General features: G+C 36.3%; 1 protein-coding gene across 1 annotated transcript in view; it reads right to left on the reverse strand.

Moving 5' to 3' along the window:
* CACNA2D1 (calcium voltage-gated channel auxiliary subunit alpha2delta 1) overlaps positions 1–12,744 on the reverse strand; it is a 635,761-nt gene that overhangs the window by 157,994 nt on the left and 465,023 nt on the right. The window contains exon 7 of the mRNA XM_042781442.1: positions 3,557–3,688. Within this exon, the coding sequence (XP_042637376.1) occupies positions 3,557–3,688 (132 nt within the window). The remainder of the gene's footprint in view (positions 1–3,556; positions 3,689–12,744) is intronic.

Raw genomic sequence — 12,744 nt, forward strand, 5'->3', positions numbered from 1 at the left:
CCTCAAGGAAAAACTAAGGGCAAATTTGGGATCTACTTCTGTAGTGATACCACCTCGGAAACCCAAGGAGGGGTTGCTATGAGTCAGATGTGACTCGATGCCAGTAAGAATATATAGCACAAATAGATTATCAAGCATAATCCAAAATGCACAAATAGCAGAAGAGAAACTAGATGAATGGGACCTTCTAAAATTTAAATGTTAAGGTGCTTCCAAAGGCTTTTCCAAAAGAGTGGAAAGAGAACTTGCAGAACGGGAAAAAATATTTGGCTATAACATATCTGACAAGGGACTTATCTCTAAAATTTACAGAAAACTCCAATACCTCAACAACAAAAAGACAAATAATTCAATTAAAAAATGGGCAGAAGACATGAATAGACACTTCACCAAAGAAGATATTCAGGCAGCCAACAAACACATGAAGAAATGTTCATGATCATTAGCCATTAGAGAGATGCAAATCAAAACAATGAGATACCATCTTGCCCCAGCACTAGTAGCAAAGTTCAAATGCTGGTGAGGATGTGGAGAAATTGGGACTTTCATACACTGTTGGTGGGACCATCAAATGATACAACCACTGTGGAAAGCAGTATGGGGATTCCTTAAAAAGTTGGAATTAGAAATACCATTTGACCCAGCCATTCCATTACTAGGTACATATCGTAAAGAATTGAGAGCCAGGACAAGAACAGATATATCCCTGTGTTTTTATTTTCCTGCCTTTGTTTCCTCCAGAAAAGTTTTGCCTATTTCTCTTCATTGACTTGATTTTCAATCAAAAATAAAATTTTCTCCTATGATTCTAGCCCATAATTATCTTCTGCGATAAATTTACTGTCATAGTTGTCCACTTCATTTGACATTTAATCATGCAATGCTCTTTATGGTTATATAAATTCAAAGATGTATAAGTTTTGGCTCTTTAATTTAGAGTGTCTACGGGCTCGAACAACTTATTTTTAAACATAAATCTGTACATGGTAACGATGGATGAGATGTGCTTGTTCCCAGTATCTACTCTCCCATTTTTAATTCATAATGTTGTTGTTTTTATGTGCCGTCGAATCGGACCCAACTCATAGCAACCTCTCCTTGGGTTGCCAAAGCAGTATCACTACAGAAGTAGATTGCCCCATCTTCCTTCTGAGGAATTGCTGGTGGGTTTGAACTGCCAGCCTTCTGGTTAGCAGTCAAGTGCCTTAGGCACCATGCTACCAGAGCTCCCTACTTCATAATACAGGCCTGTTTTTCATCTGGGCACATGACCATCTGGAAGGTAACTGCCCATATGATGGAACTTTGGCCAGAGGAAATGCCTTGAGAACTTCCAGGAAATAACCTTATAAGGAGAGGGAGTACTGTTCTCTGTCTCCTTGCAAAGAGTAAAAGTAGCAAAGGTAGACCCTGAAGAGGAGGTCACACAAAAGGATGACAGAGAAACAAACTGGGAGTTGGACTCCGACCACTCTGTGAAGCCTCTCTACTGATTCCATGCTTTATCATTCTCATATTCTTCTACATGAATTAGAAACAAACTTCCACAGTGTTTTAAGTTACTATTGTTTTGGATTTCCTATGATTAGTAGCTAATTCTGATCTGAACTAACATACTAGACTTTTAATCTTATTAGGATGAAAACAGGTTAATTCCTTCAATTTAAAGTTTGGTTACACAGTCATAAACAAATGTATTAAATTCATTTGTCGTTGAAATGCCGTATGTCTAATCAGGAATATCATCATTTGCCTACAAGGTGAGTGCTTACTATTTGAGCCACTCAGGTATTCCTGAAAGAAATCAGGCCTATTTGAAGATAACTGATCAATGAAAGCAATACTGCTATAAATACTGTAATTGTTGAATTGCTTTTGTTGTTAGTTGCCATAGAGATAACATCAAATCATGGAGACCTTATGTACAGCTAAATGGAACACTCTCTGGTCCTGTGTCATCCTCTCATTTGTCAGTATGTCCGAGTCCATTGCTTTGGTGGTTGTGCCAATTCGTCTCACTAAGGGAGGGACTCCTGTGCCCTTGCTGACCTTGCACCTCACCATACATGAAGCCCTCCTCTAGCAATTGATGCTTCCTGATGATATGTCCAAAGTAAGTGAGATGGACAATGTTCTGCTGTGCCCCATAAGGCTTTCATTGGCTGATTCTCTGAAGTAGATCACCAGGCCTTTCTTCTTAGTCTGTTTTTGTCTAGAAGTTGCAATGAAATCTGTCCACTGTGGGTGACTCTGATGGTATTTGAAATACTGATGGCATAGCTTACAGGATCATAGCAAAACACAAGCCACCACATTATGACAATCTGACAGACAGGTGGTGGGAGGCTTAATTGTTATACCGTTTTCTGCATCAAAATGTCTAGAAATCTATCAAATGTTCCCTTCATGATTCATTTAAAAAAGGATTCTCTGATTCTCTTGTCATCTGCTATTTGGTATTTAAAATACTATTAATATATTATTCAAAATGTGTTACACAATTTAAGAACAACTGGCTGTCTATATGAAAAAAAAAGTAACATATACAATGTATCCATGTTCTTCTGTGTTTCATTCAAGCAAAATGCTAACAGATATAACAAGGAAATGTCTCCCAGAGCTCTATTTAACACTAACTCAAGATACATTAGTAGTCTGTATTGTATTTCCATGATTTTGAAATGAACAAATGAGGTAGTGCAAAGAAAGAATAAATGATTAATAAGACACTGAGTAAATGTCGTATGCAGATGAAGTAAATTTTAAGGTTTTTTTTTTTTTTCCTTTTTTTTAATGCGGCTAATTATCTAAAAAGAATAAGTGCTGCCTACATTGGCATTTCAATGAGCCACTGATTCCTAATTACAAACCCAATTACTGCAATAATTGGAACAATTTTGGGAGACATTAATAGGTGAAATGAGTACTTTGTATCTACAGTTTCTATGATGCATAAGAATTCACCAAAGTTTATAGCTTTTGAAAGCAGGTTTAATAGCTTTAAAGTTAATTTATATAAATCAATGGAGAACTTCTAAAGCAAAGAACTCATAAATTAAACTGATTTTCTGATAAGCACATATTTAGCTATGTGATGAACTAGCTCCATGAGTGGTGAAAGTCACTCTCATTTATCCAGTAAACACAAAGACTATGAGCCTAGCTAATATTTCAATTAGTTTCTAAAATTCATTTTGATTTCTCTAGTGTGACTCTTAACTATGTCCATGCTTGAGCAGGTAGACTGTTATCTTAGCATGATTTAAGATTCATGGTAACCTCTCATTCCAGGTATATGCCAAAGGACACTTGATCATGGTTTCCCTTCAACCTGACTTGATTCCAGGTACCAACCACTCCAGTCACTTTTTGGATGTTTTAGATTAAAGCAATTTTGATGAATATAGAACCATGGGAGGAGGGATATTCTTTCATTTAAAAAGTAGTATGATATAACTGTCACATTCTTCCATTATAGGAGAAGATAATAGAGTGTCCTCAAAAGTATCAAAGTCAATACTTTCATCTGATGCCTATTGAATCAGAAAGCACTTACCTGGATAATACCTGGCCAGGCCTGTGGCACTGCCAAACACCTGCCACAACAATGAAGGGTCTTCCTCTCGATTTTTTTTGAAAACATCATCTAAGGCACTTGTCCAGTTGAGTTCATTTAACACAATTGTTGCTAGCCAAAAAGAAAGAAAAAAGAAATAAACATTTGTAATTAATAACCGATTATGCCTTCATTTAGGAGCTCTGGTGGTACAATGGTTAAGACATTTGTCTGCTGCTAACCAAATTGTTGGGAGCTCTGGTAGCATAGTGGCTAAGACACTTGCCTGCTAACCAGACGGCTGGCGGTTCAAACCCACCAGCCACTCCTCAGAAGGAAGGGTGGGCAATCCTACTTCCGTAGTGATACTGCCTCGGAAACCCAAGGAGGGGTCGCTATGAGTCGGGTTTGACTCGACGGCATATAACAACAACAACAAAATCAAATTGTTGTTGGTTTGAACCTACTAGTGTCCCCATGGGAGAAAAGATGATGCAGTTGCTTCCATAAAGATGTACAGCCTTGGAAACCCTTAGGGGCAATTCTACTCTGTCCTATAGGGTCACTATGTGTTGGAATCTACTTGATGGTAGTGATTTGGTGGGCTTGGTCTTCATTTACATGCAAAATAATACTGCACATTTGAGTTACTTTGTGTATAGAAGTGCTCTAAACCAGTGGTTTAGACATGAAAGTATTTTCTCAAACACACTTGTGTATGATGGTGTCCCTGTTGACAATATGGGTGGGTAACTCCTTGTTGTGGGGGCTGTTCTATGCATTATAGGATGTTCAGCAGCATTTCTAGCCTTTATCCACTAGATGCCAGTACCATTCCTCCAGTTGTGAGAAGCAAAAAAAAAAAAAAAGTCTCCAGAAATTGCCATATGTCCCCTGGTGGACAAAACCACTCTTGGGTTGACACACATAAAGCAGGTAATAGCAGAACTCTCCTGATTGAGGAGGGGTGGGAGGCATTCTTCCCTATATTCAGGGGCAACTCTGAGGAAGCCTATAGAATACCTCAGAGTGTGGTTTGACAACAGCTCTTACCTACTCTTGACAATTCTTTGTGATACACTAACATAATTTGGTCTATTACCCTATTACCTGAGTTAAAATGTTTGCTATTGATCATAGCTTGACTGTCTTTAAACAAGAAAAAAAAAAGGCAAACATTTTGACAAAGGAATTTATTTGAAAGCTTGATAATGTCAGGGTTTGAAGTAGAAACTACCTGAGACTTTGTCAATACCATTATGAACAATAAGGAGCCCTGGTGAGAGAGCAGTTAAAGCAATTGGTTGCTAACCATCAGCTCTTCTAGTTTGAAACCACCATCTGTCCTGGAGAGAGATGTAGGAGTCTGCTTTGTAAAGATGACAGCCTTGGAAACCCAATGGGGCAGTTCTCCTCTGCCCTAAATGGTCATGTTGCTATGAGTTGGAATCAACTCTGTAGCACTGTGTTTTTTTTTTTTTGGGGGGGGCAGTTATGAACAGGTTCTCTACCCCCACCCCCGGTTAATTCAATTAATAAATAAAGCATAGTGCTAATAAGGGCCAGATCATTTTAATGAAAGAGAAGTATCCATTTTAATCGATATAATACGGGTTAACATAGTATAAAATTCATAATTAAGGGCCTCCATGATCACAGCATCCTAAGTCCAACATATTAAATTTTTAATTGGCTTAGAATATTATATTCACCTTACAAAAAGATGATATCGATAATCTCCTTTCTTTTTTTTTTTTCTTTTCATATGTAAAATATGTAATGTGCTGCCAACGGATTATCAGATTGGGCCACCCTCCATTTGAAAATCTATGGAAAACTTGAATATCAGAAATATGCTTAAGATAAAGACTGGCAATACTGCTTAACTTTCTTCTGTTCTTTTCTGTGACCAGAGCAAATAAAGGAAACAAATTAAATACATGGTTAAGTCGAGCACAAGATTTTCTAAAGGTGAAATAGAAAAGCTCTTCTATCAAAAAGATACACAGTATGTGTGGTTTTATTTTGAAGGATATAATTTCTTCAAAAAGGAAAGCAATAAAAACAAGGCGATTGTAAAAGTGTTCTGGGACCAGCATCCTAATGCAGTTCTCATTATTGAAAACTAACAGGATTTTCATTTTTATGGATGTGATTACTTTCAGAAAGATCAGTGTGTATGTGTGAATATTCATGAGCTGGGTCAGGTCTACAGTGAATCTGAGAAACCAGTGAATTCATATTCAAAAGCATGATCCAATGAACAGTAAGTGGCTAGTTATGTGAAAATTTATATTCACATAGATAACTTGAACTGATACTCACTATTCATGAATATTTATATTAACATACAAAAATCAGAGAAAACAAGAGACATTCTACTTTTCTTTAAACATTTGTGAATTTTATAGTAAATTTGACGCAGCAAATAATGAGGTTTATTTATGTTCCAGAGACTTCATTAATACTCAGTCTATTCAATCTCTTCAATTTCCTTGACTTTTTAATTCACATTGAGAAACAACCAGCATCTAATTAATATTAATTAAGTTTTATTTGTGTTTGAGGCTACCTTTATTTTTTCTTTGTTTTATTAATTAGGTTCTGATATACTAATTGTAAATGATACTTTGACATATTGGGAAACAAGTTATGAAATAGTGCTATTATCGTGGTGATATACTTTTATAAAAGAGCTTTGGTGGCACAATGGTTAAAACATTAGGCTGCTAATCAAAAGGTTGGTGGGTTGAACCCACCAGCTGCTCCATGGGAGAAAGATGAGGCTGTTTATTTCCATAAAGATTTACAGCCTTCAAAATCCTATGAGGCAGCTCTACACTGTCCTGTAGTGTCTCTATGAATAGGAAATGACTTAATGGCAGTGAGTTTGGTTTTGGGTTTTTTGGTTATATGTTAAAATTTCCACTTTATATTTTTTGAAAATTCCCTTTCCCAGATAAACCATTAATAAGGTAGATATTAAAATGGTTTCCATAACAGTTATTTGTTTACAAATGAGCAAAGCACATTTAAAAAAAAAAAATCAGAATAGGCACTTGAACTGATTTGAAATTTTGCTTAGAATGTAAAAATTGTATTGTACACAGGTTAGCAAAGATTATTAAGTTTGAAGATAGTGTGTAGCAGGATGTGAGAAGAAAGATACTTCCATTTATCACTGTACATTTATAAAGACTTTTGAATGCAATCATTATCCTGTTAAGTCACAATCTTTATTTGGACATCTAGAACTAGAAATCAAAATTCAAAACATTTGCTGTGAGATAAAATTAGTACAATCTGTTTGGGAAACAATTTGGTTTTATCTATCAAAATGCAGCTTTTAATCCAAGAATTGCACTTCAAGAGATTGATATTATAAAGAGAGTATGAGTCACCAGGTCTTCCTCACAGAATTTTAGAGTAACAGTCATTTATTCAGTTATACTCTTCCAATGCCTTAGAATATGAAAAATAGAAAGTAGACAAAATCGTTGCACTAGTGAATCTTTTCTTCCCCAAATTTACACCGAAAGATGCTAAAAATGTAAAGCATGAATAAAATATTCATCTAGACTTTCCTTGGTTATTTGGTGATATTTTTCGGAACCACGTTGTGAATTATACTAATAAATGTATTTAATACTTGGGTATTCCCAAATGAACACACTTTTTTCCTTCTTAATCTTGTAAAATGAAATAGCTCATCCAGAATTAGGAAGGTGTCCAACAGTCCTCCATTTTTATGCTATTAGTATGACTCAGGATAAATAATGCTGAAATAATTGAGCAATATGCAGAGCAAATAATAAAACTAATGCAGAATACCTGCCATTCAAAAAGAGTTCATGTCATTTCTTGGATCTGATTATCTTCCTCTGACACTTTCATTGTATTTACACACAAACAACCTGTCACTCATTCTCTCTTTTCCTCTTTGCCATTTAAATCTGTAAGTAGACTTTACTTAGGAAGTTTTCTTTAAGCAACTATTCTGACTGCAACTGGGTTAAAAGCCTAGTGCATTAGAAAAGTGAAAACATGTTATTAGAAGATTCTTTTCTTTTCTACTACATAGAGATTAAGTAGTTATGCTGGTGTTTGCTCTATCCCCAGGGAGTATTTTTCGTCTCTCATATTTTCCTGACACCATAGTACTTAAAATAAAATATATAAAACATGATTATTTCTTGTGTGAAAAAAATAAATTCCTCAAATTCCTCAGGAAATCATGTATTTTCAGCAAATAGTACTCTGGTATTAAGAAACTATATTGTATTTTCATTTGTGTAAAGAATATACAAAAAAAAAAAAAAAAAACCTCACTGCCATTGAGTCAAATCCAACTCATAGTGACCCTTCTTTGAGTTTCTGAGGCACCATCCCTACAGAAGTAGATTGCTCAGTCTTCCTTCCAAGGAATGGCTGGTGGGTTTGAACCACTAGCCTTCTGGTTAGCAGTCAAATGCCTTAGGCACTATATCACCAGAGCTCCTCAAAGCTAACTGTGGCATGCTGACTCACTAAAATGTTCAACAGATTATAAAGACATTTTCATTTGTCACTATATATTTATTTTATTATTTTTTCTAATTTTTGCAGTGTTTCCTCCACTTCCCTCCCACCCCTGGTAACCAACAAAGTTTCCTTCCATATATAAACCTCTCTTTGACTTTTTACAATAATGAACTAATACAATATTTGTCCTGTGATTGACTTATTTCACTCAGCATAATGTCCTCCAAGTTCATCCACGTTATGCAATGTTTTGCAGATTCTACATTATTCTCTAGTGTTGTATAGTATGTTGTTGTTATGTGCCGTTGAGTCAGACCCGACTCATAGCGACCCCTCTTTGGGTTTCTGAGGCAGTATCACTACAGAAGTAGATTGCCTCATCTTCCTTCCGAGGAATGGCTGGTGGGTTTGAACCGCCAGCCTCCTGGTTAGCAGTCAAGTGCCTTAGGCACTATGCTACCAGAGCTCAGTGTATCATTTGTCACTGTATATTTGTTAAAACATAAATGCAATCATTATTCTATATGTCACAATTTTTACTTCAATGTCTACAGCAAAATATCAACACTTTTATGCAAATTTTATTCAAATTAATAACATTTTATCATTTATCTGCATAGGTTTATTTAAGAACATGGATAATAGATCTGTTTTTCTATAAATAGGTTATTAGTTACTTAATATTATGTTGTATTTTACATTCTCAATAGAATATTGTGTACTAGATTGTATTAGATAATATATTATATATTATATTAACTCCTGTCCTCCTTCCTACCCTTCCAATAGTAAATGTTTTACATTCATACATATTTCTATTTTCCTGTTGAATGGATGTTAGAAGTCCATGAGTGGTCAGTATTTTTTTTTACTGTAGAAGACTACTTGGTCAGTGCCAAACTAGCCTTGAGCCTACTTCCTGGTAGTAACAAACTTAACTAAATACCCTATGGCTACTTTAAGAGTAAATTTAATCCTCATTTTCCATAATCTTTTAAGAAATGAAGATTTTCATCTTTGTCAGAAAAAAGCAGATTTCTCAAAAATAAATCTTTTATAGTTGTTCAAGGCCAAGCCTATTGAAAGCAATGAATGCTTGGAAATCAAACCTTGACTCTGGGTCCTCTATTCTGAATGGCATAACAGGATTTCACTGAAAATCAATTCATAACAACAAGCATACACTTCTTATATTTAGTTTTCAAGACCATGGCCTTGGTTTTCAGCAGTTCACTCTCCTACAATATTCTATTGTTCAGTCTCGCTTCTCATGGGAAGAAGGAAAATTTAATTAATAAGAGCACAAAAGAAGTACCTTACAATTGTTGCTAATTCCCCTAAAATGCATGGCACTTATATTTATATCTTGTTTATGACATGGCAAACAGAATCCTTGACAAGCTCTGAATTCAATTTTCTTCTGTGAACTGCAACCAATAAAATGATGGACTATTGCTCCCTTTATAGCATTTGAATGCATTTTTTTTTTAATTTATTTATTCAGAGATCAGGATCTCACCGTGTATTGATGGCATTATATGATTTTACTTGAAAAACTTTAAAGTTATTTATTATCTCAAAAAAATCTTGACTATACCATTCTAACAAAGCAGATATATGTTAGAGAGAAGAAAAAACAGATTTGCTATGATATTCTTAAAATACAAAACAACTTTGATAAGTCTTTAAAATGCTATGACCTTGTGGTACAATGAATTACTTGGTATGGACCTTATAGCCAGTTTTTGTGGCTCCCACCAGATGACTGGGTGGTATTATACTTATGTGAAGTGCTTGTGTTTCACAAAGGGGATTGAAAGCCTGCTAATAATGTAAATACAGTGAAGAGAAGCCTAATGGAGAATGGTCAGTTTGTCATCTTGCTCAGCTTAGAGCCATCCCAGAGGCAGAGAGAGGGATCTCACTACTATCAAGAAAGAAGAGCCACGAGTAGAGCAAATCCTTAGAACTCCAGGTCCCTATGCCGATGTTCCTCAATCCAGGAGACAGAGAGAGAGCTACAACATTCTGCTGAAACAGCTAGAGATGGTGAGAAGTGGTAGCAGAAAAACAGCATTAGCAGACACAGCAGAATCAAGAGACCACCGTGAGACAGAGTGCTGACTTCCTGCCCCACAAAGGAAGAAAGCTAACTGCCTTTGGGTAGGAGGCTTGCTGGCAGAGTGGGATGCCTTGCTGGGCACTTATTGGCAGAGAAAAAAGAGCTCTGTAACACTTGCCCAATGAAGACAAAGGACAGGCCAAGGATTCGAAGGCCGGAGAGAGCCAAGCATGGCTGAGAGAGGCTATCCTGATAAAAGAATTCCTGATCCTGTTCTTGAATTGTAACTGGTTACGTCCCTAATAAACCTCATAATAATTAGTATTGTCTCTGAGTGAGCTCCGTGTGGCCATTGCAATGAATTATTGAACACAGCAGAGAAGTAGAGAGTGCCATGGGAGAAATGGCTGGTGTGGGGATTGGTAAAAAGTTTGCAGGGTGGCAGCACATCTCACTTCTGCCTCATAGGGATCAGCTTTGGGTTGCTGACTTTGATCCCTCCTCCCATTTGTGAAGTTAGAAGAGGTTAGACATAACATACACCCTTTCTACAGACCTGCAGATGTTAAAACAATGCAAGAGGCTAGACACTAAAAATTATTTGTTCAACAATACGAAATATCAGATAGTTAAATAAGTAAAACAAGAGCTGACTACAATGTTTACTACATGATTTCCATTTAATTAACATGTTCTGGTGACATAGTGGTTAAGGCATTTGGGTGTTAACCAAAAGGTCAATGGTTGAACCCACCAGTTGCTCCATGGAAGAAAGATGAGACAGTCTACTTCTATAAAGATTTATAGCCTTGGAAACTCAATGGGGGTTGCTGTGAGTTGGAATCAACTCAACAACAGTGAGTTTATTTTGTTTTTGTTTTTCAATTCTATTAAATAGCCTTGCATTTGGATAAAGATTAACATGCATTAAGAAAAGTACTGCCACTAATAATAATAGATATAGTCAATAACATTTATTAAGCACTATATGCGTACCAGAAGGCTGGTGGTTCAAACCCACCAGCCACTCCTTGGAAGGAAGGTTGGGCAATCTACTCCATATTGATACTGCCTCCGAAACCCAAGGAGGGGTCGCTATGAGTCGGGTCCAACTCGAAAGCAAATAACAACAATAACAACAACAACAACATGTGCCTGCAGTGTCTTAACCAGTTCCTATCATTATCTCATTTAACTTTTAGAATGACATTTTTAGTGTGATACTAATATTATCTTTTTGATTAGATATCAAGAATAAAATCTAGAAATGTTGTGCAATTTACCAAAAAACACACATTGACAGCTGTAGAGAAAGCACACAAACAAGCGCCTGCCAGTTCCTAAATTCCCCACTGTTTATGAGTTATTTATTTATAAACTTTTATTTTATGTGTACCTCTGCTCAGCAAGAATCTTACTATGTCAAAAACAAAATCCTCTAAACCTCTAGAGTAGTATTTCACAATAGGGAGCAATTTTCCTACCCTGGGTATATTCTGGATTGTCATGACTGATAGGAAGCTACTGGCATCTAGTGGGTATGGCCAATGATGCTGCTAAATATCCGACCATGCACAAAACAGCCCTTCACCTTTCCCAGCCACTCCCTCCTATTCTGACCCAAGTTGTAAAACTCTGTTCAACAACAACCATAAATCCAAGGCAATTAATCCACTTCGAAAGAAGCAATATTCCCTATGAACAACATCAATAGAAGGCTACTGCAAAGCTTCTTGAAAGTGAAAGTTGACATACTTTATTATTTCTTTGTATTGGATATATTATTCATAATAAGAACAAGGCATCTGAACTGGAGGAAGACTCATTAACAGCCTGTAATATGCAGATGACACAACCTTGCTTGCTGCAAGTAAAGAGAACTTGAAGCACATATTAATGAAGTTCAAAAACTATAGTCTTCATTATGTATTACACCTTAACATGAAGAAAATAAAAATCCTCACAATTAGAACAATAAGAAATATCATGATGGAAATACTATTGAAGTTTTCAAGGATTTCGTTTTACTTGGACCCATAGTCAAAGTCCACAGAAGGAGCAGTCTAGAAATCAAATGATGTATTGCATTGACCAAATCTGTTGCAAAGGACCTTCTTAACGTCTTAAAAAGAAAGATGTCCCTTTGAGGATTAAGGTGTGCTCGACCCAAGCCATAGTATTTCCAGTCATCTCATATGCATGCAAAAGCTAGAAAATAAGGAAGACTGAAGAAGAATTGATGCACTGGCATCATGGTGTTGGCAAAAAATATTGAATATACCATGGGCTGCAAGAAGAATGAGTAAACCTGTCTTGGAAGAAGTATAGCAAGAACGTTCCTTAGAAGTGAGGATGGTGAGACTTCATCTCATGTACTTTGGACACATATCAGGAGGATACAATCCCTGGAGAAGGACATCATGCCTGATAATATAGAAGTTGTTGTTGTTATGAGCCGTCAAGTCGGACCCGACTCATAGCGACCCCTCCTTGGGTTTCCAAGGCAGTATCACTATGGAAGTAGATTGCCTGTGCAATAATGTAGAAGGTTAGTGAAAAAAGGGAGACCCTCAACAATATGGATTGAAACAGTGGCTGCAACAAC

The sequence above is a fragment of the Orycteropus afer genome, unplaced genomic scaffold, assembly GCF_000298275.1.
Source record: "Orycteropus afer afer isolate SDZICR_OR568_19922 unplaced genomic scaffold, OryAfe1.0 scaffold00007, whole genome shotgun sequence".
NCBI lineage: Eukaryota > Metazoa > Chordata > Mammalia > Tubulidentata > Orycteropodidae > Orycteropus > Orycteropus afer.